The 26,092-nt window shown below is 37.6% G+C and overlaps 1 protein-coding gene across 1 annotated transcript; it reads left to right on the plus strand.

Annotated features, from left to right (window-relative positions):
* Positions 1-3,669: 3,669 nt before the first annotated feature.
* Positions 3,670-26,092, plus strand: pitx3 (paired-like homeodomain 3). The gene is made up of 4 exons (XM_049008800.1): positions 3,670-3,872; positions 13,509-13,635; positions 17,931-18,136; positions 24,724-26,092. The coding sequence occupies exons 2-4, from the start codon at positions 13,527-13,529 to the stop codon at positions 25,288-25,290; spliced, it is 882 nt and encodes a 293-aa protein (XP_048864757.1). The 5' UTR covers positions 3,670-3,872; positions 13,509-13,526; the 3' UTR covers positions 25,291-26,092.

Consider the following 26,092-nt stretch of genomic DNA (forward strand, 5'->3'; position numbering starts at 1 on the left):
GCCCTGTGCTTTCAAGGAAAGGCTCTAGGCTCATCCACTGAATAAGTGGTGATGGATGCAGGGATGGATGGATGGATGGAAGGGAGGATATTTTTGCTCTGGATACTGTGGCATTTCACAGGATAACAAGGAATTGGTGCAAACCAAGTACTTATCAATAAAATGGTATTTAAAAATCAAGTGCAAAGTTAGTCTGCAATTGTTTCGCATGCTTGTACACAGATTCTAAAAAAAATAAATATTTTATACATTTATGGACATAGTGCTGATCTTATTGGGTTTCATTTCATTAAAACATATTTCAATACAATTTTTTACCAAATGCTTACCACATGAGTATCAAAAGTACAGTGCCCGGTCTTCCTGAAACCTTCTTAACTACGTTGTTCCTAAATTCCACCTTAAGTTGTCTCTTAACCCTCCAACGTGTTTCCCAAAACAAGTTAAGTATATTTTCTATAAGATGTTCTTTCGTAAGCCAGGTCTGAGCCTCTCATAGTTGTTTCTTGTTGTCGACTCATACTGCTCGTTTAAAATTAGACTAACATCGATAAGGATACTGATCCATAAAGTTTTCTCCTTGCACTCTGAATGAGCAGTGAATTGGCCTCAGTAACGAATGGATTCATATTGAAAGATAAGGAACACGGTGTTGATTATGTAGGCCTATTTATTTATTAACTGGGAAGGAAAGGGGGGGGTTCCCCATATTTCAGAAGGCCCTGGATTGCACACACCTCTGTAAATGTGCCAAATTTACAGTATATCAAAACTTTGGTTCATGAGGTTGAAAACAGTCGACATTGCAGGTTCATCTACATGTGAGACTAATATACTTTTCCCCAAAAGGCGTTCTGGAATAGTCCTTAGTAGTCAGCATTGAAGCACATCTGACATTCTCTTATGTTTCGACAGTATGGCAACTTTTGTTTTGGCTATTGTGCCATTGCTCGTCCCAATACCAATGACATACACACATATTGGTTTACGCAGCTGTTTTATTGAACAAATAAAAATAAAATGGTGATACTACAATCTAGGCAGGCGGGTTAGCGCATGCAATCAGTGTAAATCATATTTACGGTTAGATGATCCAATTTGCAAATTCTGTATTTTATTCTTAGTTTCTCCCTAGTTCTGATTAATGGAATATGTTGAAGGATTCCTGCAGTATTAAATTTATAAAGAGCACCACTTTCTCTCTCGCGGCAGTCAAACAATTGCTTCATGTAGGAAATAATCAATTCTCGAGTCATCGATGTCAACCAATCAGGTGTTTCTGCGCTTATTAAGGTCGCACTTAAGAAGCTCCCCCTTGAGCAAACTCGTAAGAGATTGTTCGGGAAACATACGTAGAAAAAGAAGTACCTTTCGTAAGATAAATCTTTTGAGTCTTCGTAAGATGCTAGGAATCACCGTTATCGGGCAATCTGGCCCTGTTCAATAAGCAGTTTGTAACCTGTTTTGATTTTAATCTGGGTTTCACCGATTTTGGGTGACTGCCCATTTCATCCTGAAAGCAGACTTACTCAAAGTGACAAATTTCAAACACGACAGAAAAATACGAAGGAAGATTGGTTTAACACCAAAGTGCTGGACAAATGCATGCTATTGCTTTGTGCGGTCGTTTGTTTTACTCCATAATTTTGGCCGGAAGAGAAATATTTTCTGGACAGCTGTAGCGTGTCTGTCAGACTGCATCTCCCAAACTGTGAACATGTGGGGTTATGCTGATTACATTTATTTTATCTTAATAAGAAGTGTTTACTTTACAGTAGTGCATCCAATTTTTAAACATTGGTTATTTGCTGTTTATTCGCAAATTCATTTCATAATAACTTTCTTTGCATAACTCACTCCATAATTTTTGCACAACACATCATTAGCATTCATCATTATTCATAAGTTTGAATAAAGAAATACATAATTTGTCATACTGGCTAAAACTGTGACAATTAGGCTATATAGCTATGCTGTACAAAGGCTTTCAAACAAAAAAAATGTCAAAATGTTAGAGGTTTTAAAATCCTAAATTAGTATTAAGACTCAGTATGCTAGCTAACTAATAAATCACTCAATCACTATAGTGTAACCATCAGTTTATATTTCTATAATTGATTTATAAACAATTTATTTGCTAATAGATAATTTGTTCTCTGAAATCGGTATCATAAACACCAGACGATCTATATACAGTCATTACAAAAATCTGTTCCACTCTTTGTACTGAAAAACCGAACATGAAATTTCCTGACGTATCATTGCAAAACAATGTGCAGGGAATTTGATTTACTTCCGTTTTACATGTGTTTCTTTCGTAACACGGGGAATCGACGAGAAATGGACATAGTGTTATATGTTTAAAGACTGAAAGGACGCTTAAAAAACAGAAACTGTGCACCACACCGGTCCTAAAGCAGCGACTCTCAACCCATGGGTCGCGAACCAAATTTGGGTCGCGGCAAGTTCTGAAAGAGTCGAGAGGCAGAGTTGGAAATGTAAGCATTTTAAAACCAGCAGGCTCCAATGCTAATCCACGATCAGATCTCCCAGCTCCAATGCTATAGAATTATCCAGAATAAACGGGTCTTTTGTCTGCAAATGCTTAGGGCAAAACTAGTGAACACTCAACCAATCCAAGAAGCCAAACCACAGATGATTCATTTAAAATTCACGGGCACATCCAATCAGATGTGTGTGATAGGCATTGATTGGCGTAAATAGAGTGCAATCATTAATTAATTAATTAAAACCGATACGCGATATATAGTGTCGCGGGTGAGCTGGCATAGTAAAACTGCGTCGTGGTGAAAATTGGTTGAGAACCACTGTCCAAAAGCACACATCCGGGAGACACGGTGCTGTTGTCCTGTTCTGTTGAATGATACTTCGAGGTTCATCTATGAAAATACAAAATACAAATACAAAACAATGGGAGAAGTTCATAAAGAACTTCACCCCCCCCCAATATATATATATATATATATAATAAAACTAATAATCCAGTAGCATTGTGCAGGTTAATACTTGTTGACCAAGGTACCTTTAATGTTACCTGGCATGATTAGACATTATGATCACTGACGTTAAGTATAGCCTACACCTAATTTATACTTCGGGACCCAAGTCATCCGAAAAGACACAGATGACTCGTTATGTTTCTAGGCAGTTCTGTCAGGTAAATGATCGCGACCTTGTCCTCTCTCGCACAGCTGCATACATGTGTGTAACTGGCCCCTACTGGGGAATCACTGGGGTGCTCTGTAACAGTACTCTCTCTTTGTTTCCCTTTGGATATTATTGCGACGAGTTTGAAAGCGATCCCCGTCTTCAGCATTCATAGGTAGGATTGCTCTGTCTATATTTAACAATCGTATGTCTTTTGGCATTTAAATCACACAGTAGTTTAAATTCGTAAATCACAATGAATAGGACAGGTCAAACTGGCGGTCAGGGTACCTGAAATTACAGATGTGAGGTATCCCACGCATAGTTGCCGCAATAAACCGAGTAGTGAATATCTCGGCAATTGTCCTAAGAACAGCTCAGTAACAACGGACGGCTGCAAAGAAAAACGGGGTAAGAGAGCGGGGTGTGGGGTTAGTGAGAGCCGTGAAGTGGGCAGTCCTTCTCTCCGACGAACCTGTCGCACAAGATATTTAGCATAAAGTCAATCCCCTCTGCATGGGGATCTCTTATGGTCTCACTCTTCGGCTCTCTTTATGCCAGACAACAGCGAAAGAAGGAAACTGTCCATATTATATTTTCTTTTATAACCAAAAAGGGAACTTTCCGACACCATCAACTGTACAGGACAGCCTTATAACTACAAGTCTTATCGTTTACGAGGATTATTCTAACTCGGATTTAACGTAAGTTACTAGACTCTGTCACTCTCAAACGCTTACTGTGGATATATGTCCATTTTCAGCGAAAGACGGTGAAAATTAGAGAAACGTTATTTTGTGCTTCATCAGATATGTACATCTTAACTATGCTGTTATCAACCATTTTGTGTGCTCACATGATGTACTGCCCAATTGGTCAACTAACTCGAATCAATTCTTAAGCATCAGTAGCCTAATGAAATGTGTCCCTTAATCATCGGGCGTATTTTTGGCAGGTTTGTGTGTGCGCTTTGGGGGTGAAGTATAACTTTTGCTCATTTACTTGCACTACTTCAAGCGATTAATTAATTTAAAAGTGGACAATGCATGTCCATTACATTCACTGTCAGATAAACACTCTTTTAATAGCACAATAAAGTCCGTATAGCAGTGTATGCGGCGATTAAAGAAGTAGGCCACTCGACTGATGCCAGGTTAGGGTTGAACTGATCAAAAGTGACAAAGGGCACTGTTACGCACTAATTATTTCATATGAATTTTAGAAATGGAATAAAGTATGTGGGGAGGAAACAGAAAAACATGACATAATCACACGGTTTAGTGATATGCCTTCCGTGCGGTTCGCTCGCGGTTTGAGCTTTTTGGTCCATTTAGGTTTCCGGTACCTAGTAAGGTAAAGATATGCAAATTATTGGGTGATAATTTAAACATTTTCGAGTCCCAGTTCGAACTTTTAGCCTTAAGACTTTATATTTTAAGAAGGAACTTTTATGACCATTTAAATGGAATATAAAAGGACCTACGTAAATCTAAAGGTGTCAGGCCTATACTATACGGACATCCTGGCGAGTTAAGTACTTTCACTACGTCGTAGGCCTACATTCAGAGGCGACTAAGTTTCCAGTAGTACACACAGTTATGGAAGAGGATACTATCCTAGACTGGATAAACGGTCGTCAGTCTTAGACCTGTGTAACAGCTAAGCCGTGCCGTGCCTTTGCTGGGAATGTAACTGCACATATATAAATTGCTTAGTAGTCTTCCTGAGGCCGCGACGCGTAGTTGTGTGTGTGTGTTTGTATGTGTGTGTGTGTGTGTTTGTAAAGCCGCCGGCAAAGAGCATTGTAGAGGTAAGACTTTTGAGGATCTGCTCTAAACTGATAGGTAGCAGGTGCTCCGGAGCCACAGGAGACTAGCTATACTGTGTGAAAAACAGAACTACCAGCTCCCTCCTTCTTACTGCTTTTATTATATTATATTATATTATATTATATTATATTATATTATATTATATTATATTATATGTGTGTGTAGCACATTTCTAAGTACCACTTAAAAAATTACAATAAAAACACGGTGTCACAGGAAAACGATCTTAAAAAGACTTGATTTTTTTTATTGTGTATAACCATACAAACAATATAACCCATATAAAAATGCCCAAGTGGTCTTCATTTCTAATAGGTCGAATATCAATTAAATAATAGGCAAAACCACATAAATGATTTATATATTTTATGATATATTATTTTCTTGTGTTAGTAATGCGCAGGCATAAAACGTAGGCTACTGTTAAGAAAAAGTGATTTTCCTAGAATATTTACTTTTAACTCTACTCTGATAATATCGTTTAAAACACTTCTGAACAGTTTCCAGATAGGCTTCTGTTCGAAGATACACTGTGTGCTTCTTTCTTAACGATGTAAAAGCTACGTTTACTTTTTGTAGTTTCCAAATCTAAAAGTTTCTTTAAAGAATATTTAGTAGTTCAGTACGTATTCGATATTTTGTACATGAGGTTAGTTAAATAGGCTACTTCTGTCCTGTGTTTTAGTGTGTATCTTGCAAAATATAAACAGTTCGATTTCCAAGCAGCAAACGTAAATATTGGGTATATACTTTTAAGGAAAATATAAACACGACGCCCAGTGCCTTGTGACTATAGTATTCGCATCGGAGTGCATTTAGCTCGAAACATCCATTTTTGCCGGACACGTGCACATAAAAAACGGATTCAAATTTATTTAAGCGATTTCTCTGGTCTGGCCAAACACCAAATCAACGGGGCGGTTTTTATTTACACAATTGTTAAAAAATAAAACGGAAGTAATGTTTTACGTAAATTAAAATGCCGTTACATTTCACAAAATAACTCGGTTGGAAAGATGTAATCGCGCCACCAGAAAGAAACAGTAATAAGCTCTGCTAAGACTGAATCCTGTGGGTTATACATAGAACAAAATAAAGACGGGAATAATAGGTATTATAACACATTTAGATTAAATAGCAAGATAAGTAAATACGCCTGTAAAATAACTGAAGAATAGGTATATTTAAAATTCCCCCTTGAATTAACGATGATTCTTTTCATGGTGGTTATTTGACAGTTCAGTCCCTTGTCGCGGTTTGGACAAAATACCTAGTAACACAGGAAACAAAATAAAAGAGTTTGCATATACACGTTATGGTTAAGCAAACATCATAAACCGGAGGCAGTGGACAGAAATTTCTTTGGCAATGCAAACATTAGGACTACGTCTCCTGATGTCATACCTTAGTCCGTTTATTTCCACAAATAGGCCATCTTTTAACTATACGCTGGGACATCATTCATAACAGACTCGACTACTCAAAATGACAATATCCCTTCTTGTTTCAGGCGCCATAGATTGCACAATTATGTGACAAAGAATGAAACAACTTTATTATTATTATTATTTCTGATTTCTGCGTCGTTGATTTAAGTTTGTGTGTATACGCTATAGAATGGTAGCGGGCGCGAGGGACTTTCCCTTGTCCTGATGTAAATCCTGAAATACAGGTAATGTATTACCGAATTATCCCAATTTTAATTAGCACATAATAGGTTTGCGCTCGTGAATACCGAAGAATATATCTGATTAAAAGGTGGTAAAGCAATAACTACATTGAATGCAGGGCCTAGGTTATTCTTAAACATGTTTGTACAAGTCATAAGAACATAAGAAATTTACAAACGAAAGGAGGCCATTCGGCCCATCAAGCTCGTTTGGGGAGAACTTAACTAATAGCTCAGATTTAATCTTATCTAGCTCTGATTTAAAGGAACCCAGGGTTTTAGCTAGCGCTACACTAGTAGGAAGACTATGCCATACTCTGACTACACGCCAGCAGATTATTTATTCGTGTGGTCTAATTTGTTCCTCTGTGTACCCGTCTTACCATGTTAATTTCGTTTCTCTTCATTTAACGTTAATTATATATTTTTCAGTGGTCTAAAATGTCCCATATGTCTAATTAGTTCTTTTACTAATTATATAAATAGGAACAAACTGGCAAGGTTTTCCCACTCAAAATATTTAATTCGCTCATTGTTAACTTAAAAAACTAAGCGAATAAAAATGTCCTTCTTAGTTGGCCAATTTGTTTCTAGTTAAATTTTATACACAACCCACAAAACAGAAGTCTTCTTCGAATTTTGTGATTAATGCATCTAATACTATTCAGTATTTTAAAGAATGTAGCAAAATCATTATTAAACGTTAATTACTTGTATCATGGCTCCATATAATAAGCGAACTACTTCGCTATGAAAAACACAATATCCATGAAATATGGTAATTCATTATAAACAGGTCTGTTATTTAGGTATATTTAAATACAAATGGATCAAAAATGTATATATCCATATAAAATGTGTCTGTGATTGGATTTTCAGGTTTGCGCAAGAACAGAAATGCAAGGGGTGGAATCCATACAACGTGTTTATGCGGCGCATAAAATAAATGAAAAATCTCTCTCTGACACACGCAATCGTATGCAAATTGGTGTAAGAGGAGGAAAAATTAACATCTTCAAACACTGAGCAGAAATTCCATCTGCCGCCTTCTCAAGGAGGTCCTTAATAAATTCTCAGACAGCAAAGTGACACACATCTTAATCAACTCTTAATCCAATGAATTAATTCGCGACGCGTTTATGAATAATTCCAGACATAATGCTTGAACCCAAGGAAAAGTAAGCAGTACCCTTCAGGCCAGCCAGCAGATGGATTCGTCTGCCTCCCAAAAAATAAAAGGATAGCGGCTTCATATATATGAGAGAACCTCAGAACTAAGCTCTAGTTTTTTTGTTTCCGTTAAAACACATTTGTAGTGATTTAACAGATGTTAGGATTCGAGCAGATTTCATTACATCGTGTAGCCGACAGAGACAAAATCAAATCTTGGTTCATTTCAGCACATAATCTTCACACATAATCGCGCTACCCACGCACACACACAAATACACGCACACATACTCCGTCAATAATCAATATAATTCCTAAAAGGACTCCAGAATAATTTGTTCGCAATTTAGGAAGCTGTGTAAAAATATTGTAGTAAATCCAGAAAATAAATAAAAACAGCAGCAAAAATACACACAAAAAGACGTACAACGCTTGGGCAATCTTTTAAATAAAATGTATTCGAAAGTCATTGTAGTGTAAGCCAAAAAATAGATATTAAGTAAAATTATATCTAATTTGATTGTAATTTAATTCTAATGTGATTTTAAATAAATTATTTGCGCGGAAATCTAAGCTTTGCTTGCTTTGTAATATAAGACAAATAACGTTACTAAATGTACACCTCAATGTTTCAATGCATTTCTGGTCTATGTCTTAATACTTTTGTCTTAAAATGTCTGGTTTATACTGATTATATGTCTCAGTATCTATAGTTTGTTTATTACTTTCACATTTGAACATTGCCCATTGTGAATGAAATTTCACCATATAGTATATTACCCTATACATCATGTCTGAAGTTGACAATAAAAGATTCTTTGAGTTTGATATTTATAGTTACATATAGTGAAATAATATTATTATTAATAATAATAATAATAATAATAATAATAATAATGTCAAACAACTTGTATATTCAGGTATCATCATAATGTTTGCAGTTAAGGTGTTTGCTGTTTCATGTGGTACCACCGTACGATGGCCTGCTGTAATAGGCCCCGTTGACCTTGTGGCTGAAAAAATCTGCAGCTGCAGGTGGAACCAGAACGTCTGCAGGCTTAAACTGCAGGTCGTCCCTTTGACAGGTTTCCTAATAGCTGGTTATCAATGTTAACAGCTTTGCTTCCTGCTCAGAAGTTGTCTGCATTCTCTTTCAGAATGATTTGGGCTGTGAAATGGAATGGTGCTCCCACGGTGTGGATATAACCAGCTGCCTGCGCAGCCTTCGCCGCAGTGCATGCTTAATAGCAATATAAATGGAGCCCTGTTGCTGTTGCATATATGCTCATGGCCAGAGAAAACTGCAAAGTGGCCTATTTCACTTCCTAAGCACATGCACAATAATGACGTTTTTAAAAAATAAAGTGAGTTTGGCGGTACAGGGCCAGAGTAATTTGGGATCCAGCTAAATGGCATCAAGGGACATAGCATTATGTAACAGATTCAAACTACTTAAAATAAATTGCGTCATAACCTATGTGTTTGAATCTGCATTTTTTAATATTTTTTTGCTGAAATTAGGGTTTGAATCTTTATCAAGCTTTCCTAACTTACTAATTCGTGCATCACAATAAAAGACAGACAACACCTATAGTACATGTCAAAAATCATAATTTGTGTTTTATAATAGTATTTATTCTGCAGCACAGTTACAGTCAGGCATCAAGCAATGGAAACAGTCTGAAAAGCCAAAGCAGTCCCTGTGTAAGATGTTTGTTTACTGCTCCTGTTAGATAAACAAAAGTATCCAGGATCTGCCACAAAGCTGTCGATCTGCTTGTAAATATTAGCCCTAAAGAATGTAACTGTTACTATAATAAATGTAGTACTGAAACAGCAGTTTTACTTTATTTAGTCCAGTCACACTCGCATGAAAGTGCATAACACTTCCTGTGTGTGTTTTCTCATTTGCCCTGGATGACATGCTTACACAAGACTGGAAAGAATACGATCTTCTGGATCGCTGCCTCAGTCACTTCTGATATATCTCATTGAAGGAGGCTGCTTGTTTTAAAGTATAAATTTGAATTGTCTTTAAGGAACGATGTATGTTATATGCAAATACGACCATTTATATTAAACATTAATTAATACAAGAGATCAAATTAATAACCCGAAGATATAAGACAGTTTTGTGCAAACCATATTTTTTTCAGTTGAACTATTTGTAACTTCTGATAACTGGTTAACTACTTGTGAAGCTTTTTTAATTTATATTTTTAAATTTGTTTATACCCATTAATACACATCCATCAGAAATGGGTGCCACTTTACAATAAGGCCACCAATATAAAGGGTTTATAAATGGTTTATAATTTGGTTATTAATTAGGTTGTAAGACTTTGTAAATTATTAATAGACAACTTTAAGCTAGTTATAACACAGTTTTCTTCTTATTAATGAGTTACTACCATTTACAAGTGGCAAAAGGGAGCCTAATTGTAAAGTGGTACCCAGAAATGTATAGACCATTGTTTTGCTTTTGTAATGATGGTATATTCAGGGTGTATTTCGTGTAAAGAAAAATACCATAATAGACTATTATTACTGGAAAGGGCTTTTGACAACCTTTATAATGCGTGGATAAACGCAAAATAAGCAATACCATTAATACGTTCACCTCCTTATTTTATTCAAGCCCAGCACACTTTTTATTGGAGGGCTGCTCCATTTTCTTACCTTGGAGACTCAGGGCTCTCTTTCGGACCCGGGTTTGATTTTGACAAATGGAGATGAGCCAAGTAGAGCACAAATGCTCTTTGGAGCTTCTTATAATTCTGTACGTTCATTTATGCAGAAATTAGGTTTTGCGCAACTTCTAGTTCATAGCAAAATTCGAGCACGGTGACAATACTAAACTAATCACATCTCTCGTCTAACCACACTTTATCTGTTTTTCACGGAATTAATTTCACTTTAGAAAGCTTCTTCAGTCTCCGACGTTTGGCCGTTACTCCTATACCGTTAAACATTCAGGTAACTGGCGTTGTTTTGATTCTTGCGTCTATAAAATACCTATTGCCGTATTCCTGTACTAAAAAGACATTATTATAGGCCTATTTAATCATAACTTTTATAAACAATCAATTAAATTATACATGAATATTTGTTACACCAGTAAACGACAAGTCAATGCTTGAAGTGTGAAAAAGCAGGTGCCAGTATTTATTTCGTTATTCATTAACGGTAGACTATACGAGACGTGCAAGTACGCCGGAAACGTTCTCGGTACTTTGAAAAAAAAATTAGATTGTACCGGTACTGCATACCGGTGATAACTGGCCCACTAAAAGCACTGGACTAAGTTAAAATTTCTGTGAGAATCTCGCATCCGCTGGACACACGTTTTTATTTTGTAGCATCGCCTATAACCTTGAAAAATCAATCCTTTAATAATTCAGTTTAAATCAAGATTAATATTCCGACAATAAATAAATAAATACCTTGGCGTATGAACGACGTGTTTGTGAATACACTACTCAGTGATATAATTATCTTTTTTTGCTGAACTGACATACAGAACCCTTTGTTCAATGACGTTTTAATTGCGTCTAGTTTTTAAATTCAACTTAGTTCTGGGGAAAATGCCATATATCTTTTACAAATTGTAAAAATTTTAACATAATAACAAACAGTAATATCTGTATAGCGTTATTTTTCTTAACATCATACATATGCTTATATTAAGCCAAATGATTCAGTAAAAGTGGGGAATTGTTTTATTGAATTGCATATTTTAAAAAAGGGATATTATTCGATAATAACATATTCTTTACTAGCAGAGTTTTACAAGACATACGCAGAAATTATTATTCGTTGCTGCACCATATAACTGGTTTTAAAAGACTGTTGAAATTTAAGATGGCTGTGTAGAACGACAACATATTGAAATCCTCCGAACAGAAGCGGGGAAATATCACCATTTCTTTTTTTAGGTCAATTAATTTTTTTTTTATCGATCTGCCAAGAAAACGATTTATTCTTTGTTATTAAGGGACAGGAACGGAGCGCCAGGTAGGCGTGTTGTTTGACGACGCCGTTACACATGGTTATATTGCAATTTGCTAGTAATACGCGTTGTTTCGGTGGTCTTGGTCAGATAGGGTTACTGGGATAGCGGTCTCACTCCTGGCCTCGGCATCATAAATCTTAAGAAGCTTTAAATGAGTGTGTGTCCCCGTATCTTAGAGGTGTTAACTGCGGTTATATAAATAAACGACCTGTTATTTTAGGCTCCGTTACGTATCAGCCGCGTTTACGATAGTGATGATGCTATTTTGCTTTGAAGTGTCACCTGTACAGTATGTCATACCGTACCACGAACGACAGAAATAGTACACACACATACATAATTCTTGATATATACAAAAAGTAGCTATTTATGACCTTCTGTTTATCAGAGTGATAAATAACGCCAGTTGTTTTTACCCCTTAATGAACTTAATCCTTTGTAATCCGCAAAAAAAAAAAAATCATTTTTAAATTGTCGAAGCCATAGAGACTATAATAAAGAATTTGGTCAGATTTGGTCTTGAATGACTTGCTGGTCATTTGTTCATTTTAGCATCTCAAAAAAAAAAACAACTGCAATAATAATAATAATAATAATATAATAATAATAAAGTTAATTACTGTGACCCTGGGCCAGATATTTCTAAATGTATAATGAAATGGGGGGATTAGAGAGAAAACAAATAGTCCAGATAATGATATTTAAATGGATGATTCTGGAGACTGTGTGAACACCTCTTCATGCATAAAAGCACATGCTGTCTTGAAGGCCACATCCTATGACCACAAGGGCAGTCAGGAAGCAAACGAAATGACATCAGCATGCGAGATTAGGCCCATGTTGGGCCTATAACCATTGAGACAATGATATCGCCTGTACAAAAATTTAAATATCTACTTTCGTCCATGACTTAGCTGACACACCACTGAGAGCCCTTTTCAGACACACTTCACATTAAGATGTACTGTATTTGTGCTTCCCATTCTTCTGCCATACATATTATTTGAAGGGGTTGGCTTTTCCCTGAAAATTGCTTAAAACTGTGCATATATACCATTTATATTCTCTGAAATGCAGTTTTTTTTCTGCTCAATGACTAAAGTTCATATATAATAATATTGTGAATAAATGAGAAACCATCACTTGCAAATGGAATGTGATCATTCAGAGTTGTTGAATAAAGGTATATCACTCACCTCAGGGCCAGATTATGGGCAGTGGGTCTGAAACCTGCCAATAACAAATTACCCCATAATTAGAAACACTGTCAAGGTGAATTAGAGTGGAAAATTGAAGTCGGGGGGTTAATATATGTGTCTGACTCATTGTGCAAACTACAGAGAAAAACTGGCAAGAACATCGAAGCTGGTTTAAATAATAAGCGTATATGTCCCTTCAGTTGACTTAACTGTACTAGTCATATACAGCCGCTTACTGGCAACCAGCTCGGCTGGTCATATGTACTTCCTCCGATCTGATTGAACTGTACTTATCATATAGCCTCTCTCAGGACTGATTTAACCCTGTTGATCATACACACTTCCTCAGCTGAATCAACCATGCTGATTTCATAGACTGGACCATCTAGTGTCCCGGATTGCACCCTGTCACTCTGTGCTGTTTCACACAGACACTGAAAACGTTGCTTTGTTGTCCACAGAGCCTGGCGGTCAGGGTTATGGATTTTAACCTGCTGACTGACAGCGAGACCCGCAGCCCAGCGCTGTCACTCTCGGACACTGGGACCCCCCAGCATGACCAGGGATGCAAGGGCCAGGAAAACAGCGGTCAGTACTCTAGCCAGGACTATTATACTGGATTTATACTGGACACTACATTGTGGCTACTTGAAATGACTCCACTGCTAGGCTTTATCCAACAGGGATCATTAGCTATATAGTAACAGCAGTAACAAGTATACTACTACTACTACTGCTACTAATTATTAGTATTATTTATTATTATTGGAGCACTCTAAATAATGAGAGACATTTTAAGTTGGTATTCTTGTAACACTGTCATCTTCAGAATTTGCTTTTCAAACAGGTTTATTACGGATTATTTATGTAGAAATGAGCTGGGTAGCGTCCCACTTAGCTTCATACAAATAAATCTTGAATACAACCACTTGATACAAGTATCATAATATTATACATGGAAATAATGCAATAAGTAAGTTTATGAATTTATAACGGGATGTCTCTAAAATATGCTGTATTTCAATAACGTAAAAAAAAAATCAGGCTACACAATTTACTCGACAAACTACGTTTCTGGAATTCCTAAACATGGTCTATCCTGCATTAAACAAATAAGTCATAGACATATTAATTAAAACGGAATAATAAATAGACTTCATGGAAGATGCTGAGCATTTATAAAGTGACGGGAGTCGTGAAAGGTTGATTAAGTATTCGTACTCAGCTCATGGATTACGCTTGAACAGAATTAACGAACTGTCAAATGGCGGGTACATTCATATGGCAATATCTCCAAAACTTTGTCTATATTACTTGCCTGCAGCAGGGTATGATATTACAATATCACGCAATGCTTTGACTTTTGGTTACGGTTAAATTTGTAGCGTTTCCCATTTAAAACATCTAAAAAGCAAAATGTTTTTTATGACAAATGAGGCATTTATGATGAATAACAGAAATGAATCTATTGATTTCATTTTAACAAATGATATCAAACTAATTAAAGGCCTTACTGATAAATTTTTCTTACATTGCCAAATATCTGCCAATAAATGTGTGTACAGACGGATGTTCAATGTTTTACCATAACCCTGCTTCGGATATAAGTGTGGACAACGTAGTTGCAATGTATCCACTAAAAACAGCTCCCTCGCTCTGAAGAAATTAAGTCTAGGTCATCCCGCAAATTGTGCAGTAGCCTAATGTAGTTTATTATTGGCCTACATGTATACACGATGCGCTACGTATTCACCCAGAGCAGAAAGGTGGCTACGGGCCGCATTGTGGCTTCTGCCCATATGACTGCCAAATCACATCTTCCGTCTGTAAAACTGTCTGTCTACAAGACAAATTGAGTCGAAAGGGGAAAGAGCAAACATTTATAATGTTCCTGCGAACTAACTGATGACATTTCATAGAACCAAACGACGCCTTCAAACCTTAGACGTGTGACTAATGTAAACTGAGTACAAAAAGAACAGTTATAAATGTGCTCGCCAGCTTCATGGGAATGTGGGAATGTGCACTGGGGATTAGATATAAGCGACATGGAATGATAACGAGGTGCAGAAACAAAATATTATGGGGCAATAAAAAAGGTTTCCAAGGTAGTTAAGATATTTTCTCTAATTTCCGTAGTTTTGTGAGATAAGCTTCTAAATCAGGTGCAAGTTTTATTGGTTTTAAAGGTCTCCAGTCCCGAGAGAATAGGTTAAATCTCCAATAACTGGAAAGTACAGGCATATACGAAAGTAGCTGTCTGTATATAACTCTCGTTACCGAAAGGTCAGTACAGGTTAAGTTCAACTGTATTGTACTTGTTGGTTTTTAAATATTAAGGACGGGCAAAATATTTGATGCTGTAATTGATGTAAGTGTGTATCATTTAAAGACAGGATGTCATTTAGCTGAGGAAACAAACGATAAAGTCAGTAAAACTACTCTCCGTCAAAATACTTCAGTTTAGTTGTTTAAAACATAAGAAACAAATAGCAGAGCCGTTGTCAGTAGGTGTGCCACCTGTGGGCCGAGCAGTGTAGTATTACATGGACAGAGGAAAAATATATAGGCTACTGGTCGAAATTAAATTGTAACACTTATTTGTAAACACTGTTTGTCATATATCTTGCTTGAATAAAAAAACAGATCTATAGGCCTATGTCACAATATGGCAGGAGATCTGATAATCAGTCATGACTTGGCGATTATTTAATGTAAATTTTATGTCAAGTACATTTTAATGCTACCTATTTTAATATTAAGTGCTAAAATTACACAAGATCAGCATAACATTTATATAGTCCAGGGATTCCTCACTGCAGCTCGTGCCTGAAAATATATTGCCACACACCGGTATCATAGGCTCAGGCTGATAAATTAAGGTTTAATTACAACCAGCTGAGATTGGCCGCGTGGTCTGCGCTCGTAAATCGACTTCTAATGAGCCTTCAGACATTCAGAGCCGAGAACATCGTAGTATGTCAGTCAAAACACTTTACAACAAGCTCTGTATATCTAACTGTAAAGAGGAAGCCTATTCACTTTATTCACTAATTATTTTGATTAACAATGTGATCCAGTTCTCACCTGTTCATAATCATCTGTATAGTGGTTTACTTATACCTCAGTTAGAATTCATGGGACAACAATACTTTAGGTGATGTTCAAGCAAAGTCCTACAGTCCAGAGTGGGGTTGCATACGATATAAAGACCATTTTATATAACATTTTGTACATTTATACCTAACATTTATGAAACGACTACAAGATAAAGATAGAACTACGTACAGCACTTTGCGTTTAAAATAAAACTTGTATCAAAAAGCTTAATTTAATTATCTTTAAATACAATTTATTCTGTATCGATCCTAATACTTATATAGTTACTAAAAACACAGCATATCTAACTACCGCATTTACTTTCCCCAGTCCATTGCAGCCCATTTTCTTTGTTTCCACAAATGCGTTAATGTAAAATGTATATTAATTCGCAATACATAATTTGGCCCACTATTCTACACATCAGCACGGGTCGCGGACGTATGGAATGATTTGAATCTTACCAGAAAAAAAACTCCTTCCAGCGTGAAATTTTCTTAGAAGAACGGGGACCGAATTAAATGTTTAAATAAAATTTACTCGGACACGCGTGGGTGTTCACTGCTGCGCAGTTTGTCAGATCACGAATGCGTTAATGCTATCAAAAATAACAAATCAATCAAGTTACCCATCCGTTTAACAAGGATTTTTTTAACCAGGGAAATCAAAATGACAAATAAATGAGAGGTGATAACGACTACTAGCCCTATTAAGACGACAGTCTGATAATCTAATAACTTCATAAAGAAAGCATTTACCTAAAACTACTTGAAATAACTGTTTTACTGTTTTCCCATCGGTAATAGCCGTAATATATTTTTTATGTCCATTGGATACTGGGACGCACATTCGTATGAGAAATAAATATCAGGCCTATCATAAACGTTTTCGGCATATTTCGCTTAACTAAAATATGTAAATTATTGCATTCACTTGTAAAAACGTATAGGTTCCTGTATCCATATCCATCGTTTAAAACCAGCTGCAGGATTTGTTCCATATACAGCATTTAAAATTATGAAATCTTTCAGAAGGAGTTATCAAATAGTATTATCAATCCTCCATTAAGACAGTTATCTCTACAGAATACGCTTTTATTTCCTGCTATGCTAATAAAATTTACATGAACAAACGTTTTAGCTCAAGGCCATGCTGAGTCAGAGTGTTTATCGGGCGATAACAACCAGGACATGCACGTTATCGGTCTTTCAGGTGGCCCCGAAGAGCCATCTAAACTCGCGAATCGCTTATAACTCATCCAGAAGGGATAAGCCTCTGCCAAACAGTGCAAAACCTATCCTGTCAAAAATGCCTGATCCCCTGGATTAGGTGCCGAAGTAATTTAGCTCTTTCTGTGGGGTCTTCAATTTGCAGAGCTCGGATCAGGAGAGATAGGCATTTCGCAGACATAACATTTACCGTTTGGCCGAGGTGTTTACTCCAGCCTTGTTTGGGCATCTAGGATTATTGATTATTTTTGCTCGTCTTATAGGGAAAAATCTGTCAGTGTTGTAGATTTCTCAAATTGTTTGCATTCATAGGACTACATATGTCCTACTGCATTCAATTACAAATGTACACCCCATTCCAAGAATGAAAATTTTGATAAGTAACCTGGGTTACTAATTTACGACTGGTTAATCTGCTAGCTGCATGCGTCAAAGGTGTGATTTTTCATTTATACACACTTCCCGATTCCCACCTAACAGTAAAAAATGGACAAAGGATCCAAAATGTGACGGCATTTATTTTATTTTTTTTAATAAATCCGTTTATTTGTGAAGACACCGAAAAATCCCACCAGAATCAGACGGACGAATCAAACGCCGAGGACGGGTCATTGAAGAAGAAGCAGCGGAGGCAGCGAACACACTTCACCAGCCAGCAGTTACAGGAGCTGGAAGCCACCTTTCAGAGGAACCGCTACCCCGACATGAGCACCAGGGAGGAGATTGCAGTGTGGACGAACCTTACGGAGGCCAGAGTCAGGGTAAGATGAGCAGACTGGCAATATGAAGATGTAATTTAGGCAAGCTTAAAGTGCATAAGCACCATTTAGTAAGGTTTCAATTCACAAGACCAAGCAAATAATGCAAGGTTCATAATCTTCCACATTTTTTAGATTTAAAAGCTGTGTGTTAAGCTAACTTTATTGCTGTTTACAGGGTGAAATTCTGTTTTTAATTTAATTGGCACTAACAACTAGTCTAGATTCAAACTTAGGTTTCCGTGTTGCTTTTCTTAATGAGGGTCACAATGCTGTCAGACTGGGTTACTGCAAAGACAAGAAGATCCAGTTACCTTGGGGAAAATCATCACCAAAATAAAAGGCCATTAAGCCTGCTTTAGGCCACCTAACAATCAGACAAAATCCCTTTTTTTACAGTAATGAAATACATTCTAGCTGTAGAGCAGAAGTGCATCATTTCCCGTTTACCCATCACTAAAAGTCAGTTAATTTTCTTATCAGGGATAGATTTTCATCAAGCACATGTGCAGCTGATTAATTCTGATTTAAAACTATGGTTGTGTGGAAACATAAACCATGAAAAGTGAAAATCTGTTATTTGCATTAAGAAAAACACACCAACCTGGCCATGCTACAGATGTAAAACCAGCAGTGGATGTTTTTCGTGCCAGTGCACTTTGGAGTGACGTTGCGAGGCTCCTGTGGTGCGCAGAAATAGTCCACTACGGTTCTGAGGTTTGGACACACCTGCTCCATGAAGCAGGGGAAAATATTGTGGTGGAGGACAATGCAATCACCGTCTGCCTGACAACTGATGGATGAGATTTATGTTGGCCAGATAAAAGGTCACATAACTAAAGTCTCAGTTGTTATTTTGAAAGGACGACACAATGCAGGATTCTGGATTCCTATTGTCAATTGAGTAGGCTTTCCATACTTATCAAGTTGCATTGGCTGGATAAACCCTGCATTCCCAATACTGTTCTTTTGGGTTGAATTATGCAATTTAGAGTGGATGAGAATTTCCTCATTGAACTTTCAAACCTTGAGTAACAGTGGCCTCAATAGACCAGGGGTGGAATTATGAGATTTGTTGTGTTTTTTGGAGAAACAGTTTAATAAGATGAAAAATCTACTTCCCCAGTTTATCTCCAACTGAAAGAAATAAAACAGTTAATTAAATGACTCAGTGTTTGCTTCAAAGACCATTGAAAGAATCATATCATTCAAAATATACTTTAAATTTGCTGTTTGCAAGGGAAGTGGGGAACTACAAAATACAAAACAAAGACACACAAAGATGAAGAATGTTATCAGTCAACAGTAGGAGTGTAAAAGTACACGTGTTTGTACCGAAGTTTTCGGTACGGGTCTTTCGGTTCGGTATACATATGTATCAAAGGAATGCAGCAAATCCAGAACCTTTGTGTGTTTCTTTGTGTCCCCCGAGTAACATTTGGAAAGGGGCAGATGAAGGGGCACTACGCTTGCGGGCGTATGTCCTAATGTGCACAGGTATTTTTTAAAAAGATGCGCCATAATAGATATTTATTTTGTTTTGTCTTGCATTTTTTGAGACAATATTTGTGTTGCACAGTTTGAATAGGAAGCTGAAAGCTGCTAATATGAATACAATACAGATCAGATACAGTCAATTTTCTAAATGTGCATCTTAATGGATGTTTAATTTATTTATATAGACAGAATATTTTTTGACTTTTAAGTAAATTTTTGTTTGTTATTAGTACAGTCGTACTTTGTTAAGTAAATCACCATCCATCCATCCATCCATCCATCCATTGTCTGAAACTGCGTGTCCTATGCAAGGTCATGGGGGGGGGGTCTGGAGTTTATCTCAGAGGCTACAGAAACAAAGCAGGGAACAACCCAGGATGGGGGGGCAGCCCATCGCAGGGCACACTTACACCTCACTCACTCCCACATGCACACCTATCGGCAATTTGGGAACTCCAATTAGCCTCAGTATATTTTTCTTGGACTGTGGGGAGAAACTAGAGTACTTGGAGGAAACCCCACAACAACACAGGGAGAACATGCAAACTCCACACACACGGAACCCCGGCAGAGACTTGAATCCAGGTCCCAGAGGTGTGAGGCGACAGTGCTAACCACTGCACCACCATACCTTCCCCAGTAAACCACTGTTTAAAGAAATAAATAAAACAAGCGATTTGTGTTTTGTTTCTTTCACCCTGGCTGTACCAAAAACGTACTGAACCGTGACTTCAAAAGTAAGGTACCATGATTTTTGTGTACCGTTATACCGCTGGTCAACAGTGCAGTTAGAAAATGCAATGTAACTATTGCCAGAGAGCAGCCATTCTGTACTGAAGCCTCAGACCAGCATAAATAAATGCCCGTGAGCACTGCACTCTCCCAGTACATGACCTGTAATCAAACTAGTGCAGAAATAGTTTTGGCAAACTGGAATTTTGAGTTGGAGTTATGGGATGCTAAGCATGGTCAGTACAATCTGGGCTTTTTACACAAATTACACTGACACCTGGGTTTTTAACGTTGTTTTCATTTACATTATGTTTAAGTGTAGCCAGCTTTTGATCTATAGTGTAACTGATTTACACCCCCACAACAATCTTCCTTTGTTCCTCATAGCTAATATATCTGTACAACATCGATAAATGTACAAGGTAATGATTTTAATCTATACAGTTTTTTACTGACTTACATGATGTATTGCTTTTAGTGGCTGAACAGTGTAGATGAGAATCGAAGATATTTCAAAAGAAATTCAACAACAAATAAGCACAATTATCCCCAATATTATCGTGAAAGGAGGGTTAATAGTTAAATTGCAGACTAGATTTTGTAATTATTAATGTGGGTACTATTACAAAATACATTCTATTATTGTAGTAAAAAGTTGCCTCATTGGCTACCTCTTGTGGTAAGAAGTCAACATTACAATCATAACTGTTAAAAGAGATATTCACCGGTGTAAAAAAATCTCATCAGCAATATTGCAAAAATGATTGATAATGCAGTGCATTAAAATATAAAAATAGCCATCTTATAAATTATAAAGGTCACAACCAGCTTCTAAAAAACTATTACCTGTGAATACAGCTCTGGAAAAAAATGAGACCATGAGAACATTTTTTGTTTCAATAATTTCTCGATTTATGGGTGTGTATCTGTGCATAATATATATTTTTTTGCAAACTGCAACCTGGTTCTATCCTGCTTCTCAGTGACAAAGGGCTTCTTCCTTGCTTTGTGGGATTTCAGTCCTGCTTCTAGGAGCCTGATACGAACTGTCCTAGCAGTGCACTTCACACCTGCACAAAATGTTTCCTGTTCCTTTTGAAGGTCATCCCTCGATTGATGAGAAACTGTCAGGTAAGCTGACGGTCATCTCTACCATTAGAAAGGCGACTTCCGCCCCCTACCTGGCTGGTCATTCCCAGTATCTTCTGCTTCACCTTATTCTTGTGTACTGCTGTCTTTGAATTTTTGAACCTGAAAGCAACCTGCCGCACAGTATAGACTTCTGCCAGCTGAACCAACATTAAACCAGGATTTAAAAATGCAGATTTGTTTGAGAATATAGAGTGGTTTCTTAATTTTTTTTCCAGAGCTGTGTATGGCAGTAAATATTGTATAACTGTAATTAAATGTAAAGTCTGACATTTAAGAAACAGTTCTACATATTGATATTGAATTTCAAAAATGCACAGATTAGTATCCTGTACATTGATTTTTGCTTTATATGTCATCACGTTAATATGTGGTCAGATGTCATTCCACAGTTGTGTAAGATAACCTTCAGATCAACCATTTATCTAGTACAGACCATAAACACAAGACTTGTTTCAAACACAGTTAATTTCGATCTAGTGCGTCTTTGTACCAGTGTATTGTTCAGTTAGCAGAAAATTTACTCAGACATGTATAGAAGCCATATATTTTTACTTGGATTGCACAAAAATCCGAAGACTCCTCCTTTGCCTAAATGTGTACTTGGAGATTAGAAATAACAGTCGCTACCTTCCGCCTCGCCCAAGGGAACTGAATTAAATGTCTTCATTTTATATTTGTCATTATAACTTTAATCCCCTTTATTCCCTCTAAAAATAGGATCTTAAAATTGACAAACTGCTTTCACTTGACATTTCTTTCAGAAGGAGTTCATAATTTAAATGACTTTAGTTTTAATGCAACCATATTCAATAAGTTAGTTTAATAATTGTTTTAGAGTTTGTAGTCAACTTTTTTCTTTTCTTTTTTTTCTCTTACTGCAATCTGAGCGCTGAGTGCACGTCAGCAAGAAGCAGCTTTGATTGTTTGTCGTTCAGATTGCCGTTTTATAGCCCTAGGCTCTTTGGCGCATACTTGCATTGACCCTATGAAATTGTGGGACTCCTGAGGTGATGAACAGCCACAAGTCCTATTACAAATGGGTGCTGGTCCAGTGAAACTAGCAGAAACTAGAAGAAAAAGCAGCACTGACATTAGCCATGAGGTGCAGTGTAGTGTAACACAGGGCATGGTGCCACACAGCTGACAGTGACAACAGTTTAAATGATCCAGAACAGAAAAAGGAATTATTTTAACTGTACAGTAATATCTCACTTGTGATACCACTTCTCTGTAAATCAATGGTCTCTTGTGATACCACTTTGCTGTAAATCTTTGGTTTCTGTAAAAAGAAAAGTATATCATAGTGAACGAACTCTCAGAAATACAAATAAAGTGGACTGTACATCCAAATTGCGTTCATTGGGCTCCCGTTTCCTGTCCGCAACATAAATTTTTTTTTCTGCGCACCAATTCCTCCTAGCACGACTTCTGGCCACTACTCCCGCCACGCAGCAGCGTAGCACGCATACTCCCAGCATCCTAGTTTTTTGTACTTGCGTAAACCCTTAAAATGATGTTGAATAACGACTTTCAAACATTTGAAGTTATGAAATGTACAGAACATATCTCATTCGTAAGTAGAGGAGCATCTGTACATTGTAAAAGGAGACAAGGTGTTTGACAGACTTGTCCAATAATGCGAGGTTACCCATAGATATGTGCTATTTAGCCTGTTGGAGTAGCCTAGCATGTCTTTGTCATCGCATTCACTTAAATTATTTTGCTTAATTTAGGCTACTTTCTGGGGGCGCCATGGTGGTGCAGTGGTTAGCACTGTTGCCTCACACCTCTGGGACCCGGGTTTGAGTCTCCGCCTGGGTCACATGTGTGCGGAGTTTGCATGATCTCCCCCATATCGTCGTGGGATTTCCTCTGGGTACTCCGGTTTCCCCCTGCAGTCCAAAAACATGCTGAGGCTAACTGGAGTTGCTAAATTGCCCGTAGGTGTGCATGTGTGAGTGAATGGTGTGTGGGTGTGCCCTGCGATGGGCTGGCCCCCCATCCTGGGTTGTTCCCTGCCTTGTGCCCATTGCTTCCGGGATAGGCTCTGGACCCCCTGCGACCCAGTAGGATAAGCGGTTTGGAAAATGGATGGATAGGCTACTTTCTACGACTGTGAGTCGAAAATAATCGCTCCTAAAGCGCAGATTAGTGCCTTCACCTGGCTGCATCATGTTACATAATACGGTACATAAAAAATATTTATTATATATGGATATTAACATATTCTGCGTTTTAGGTCTGAATGGTATTGCAAAAAATCCTAATTGCTATTTAAGTGTTGGCGATATTTAGGAATTGAAAAAATATGAAACTATATAGCCAAACTGAATTTTTATGGTCTACCAATAGAGTCTGTCAAATAAGTTGTTGTTGTCGTGAGTTGTGCCAACAAATCATTCTTCAGTCTTCACTTATCTTTAATTTTACACAAGCACGCCACACAGTCTATGAGTGAGTCCAAGGATGAGAATGATCGTATGATCATGATTTTTTTTTTCAACATATGCAAAATTATTTTGAACAAGAACCATCATTAAAATGGTAAAGCTTGCTAAGTTTTGTTTCCAGTGACTGAGTAAAAGTTTTTGCACAACAGATTGATGGTTTAAACCAAACAGCCTGTTGCGGTCCTTGCGATGTGATGATCGCACGTGCATGAAAAGCCATGTCGATATCAACATCTCGCATCTTACACCGCGACCCCCAGATTTCCGTATGTAGTTTGCATGTTTGTCCTGTGTATTCGTGGTTTTCTTGCAAATCCTCCGGTTTTCTTTCAGTGTGCAGAACCATGCAAATTAAGTAAAATGGTGGGACCAAAAGAGTGTGCATCCTGCAATGGTTGATTGATTCATGCCTCATGCTAATTATATTAGATTGTATTACTTGACAAATCCTCAGATTCAAATCAGTAGACAACTTTATTATTGATATAATCCATAGTGACAACCATAAAATGCACTTTCAGGCAGTTCTTCGCCTCCACAGTTGTGTATTTAAAAACATGCGATCTATGGCTTGTCCTGCATCAACCCTTACTTATAATCCGTGTCTCCCGTTCAGCAGTAAAATGAAAAAGTTCGACAGGATTTTAAAGCAAGAAAAAGTGCTTTGCCTTGAAATATGCCATTACAAAAAATGAAAATAATACTGATTTCCACCATTGGGGTCTGTGGCTAAGTGTACTGTTACATTTCTTTCATCAGGTATGGTTTAAGAATCGTCGTGCCAAGTGGAGGAAGAGAGAGCGGAACCAGCAGGCTGAGCTCTGCAAAAACGGCTTTGGCACCCAGTTCAATGGACTCATGCAGCCCTATGACGACATGTATTCAGGCTACTCCTACAATAACTGGGCCACTAAGGGCCTGGCCAGCAGCCCGCTCTCTGCTAAGAGTTTCCCCTTCTTTAATTCTGTGAACGTCAGCCCTCTGTCCTCACAACCCATGTTTTCCCCGCCCAGCTCCATCTCCTCCATGAACATGGCGTCCTCCATGGTGCCCTCGGCTGTGGCTGGCGTTCCAGGTTCTGGCCTTAACAACCTGGGCAATCTGAACAACCTAAACAGCCCCTCCCTGAACTCGGCCGTGTCTGCCAGTGCCTGCCCATATGCCGCAGCGGCAGCCAGCCCCTACATGTACCGGGACACGTGCAACTCCAGCCTAGCTAGCCTGCGGCTCAAGGCCAAACAGCACGCCAACTTTGCATACCCAACTGTGCAAAACCCAGTGTCCAACCTCAGCCCCTGTCAATATGCAGTGGACCGGCCTGTATGAAGAATTCCACCAGCCTCTCCAGCCATGATCACTGACTTTGAGTAACCACATGTCAACATGGATTGGTTAACAACACATTTGTTTGTTTCTTTGTTTATTTGTTTGTTTAAAGGTGATGCATACAATAAAAATAGGCTTCTTCGCAAAGCCTGAATCCTGATGGACCATACTGCAAAGGAATTCAACAAAAAGATACCGTTGTTGGCCTGACCAACCGATACAAAGGATTACTAAAGAATATCCACTAAAATGACTAGAGCAAACTGGCCAGACAGTGAATGATTTAACGATGCTAGTGGTCAACGGAGGCATGAGTGCCTTCACCACTGTAACCATGTAAAGGGGACCTTTGGTTATACCATGGCCTAGTCAATGTATATAATGGACTCCTTCGTTTTCTATGTGATATAAAGTATATATAGTAGTACTCTGAAGATGAAAAAGCATGTTCTTCAAGAGCAGAAGCTAGACTGACATACTCTGAGTGCATCCGTTAGGGATTTTGATCTTTGTTGTGACTTCCATTTGCCCGAGTAGGTCAAAGGTGACTGAGAGGGAAAGAGGAATGTTGCCAAGGACTGTCCTCTGAAACCGAATCCACAGAAAGAAACAAACACCATTTTCCACATCAGACCTTAAATAAGTAACTAAAGCCATTCAATATACAGATTTGTGTGGTGTTACCAAAAGGGACTACGCGACTGTAAAAATGTATGTAAGAGTGCAGTTGTCATAAAATATGCTTTTCCTGGTGTAGTCTGTTTTGTCTCATTAAAAGATAAGACATCTGTTTTATTAATAG

The sequence above is a fragment of the Brienomyrus brachyistius genome, chromosome 3 (genome assembly GCF_023856365.1).
Source record: "Brienomyrus brachyistius isolate T26 chromosome 3, BBRACH_0.4, whole genome shotgun sequence".
Taxonomy (NCBI): Eukaryota; Metazoa; Chordata; class Actinopteri; order Osteoglossiformes; family Mormyridae; genus Brienomyrus; species Brienomyrus brachyistius.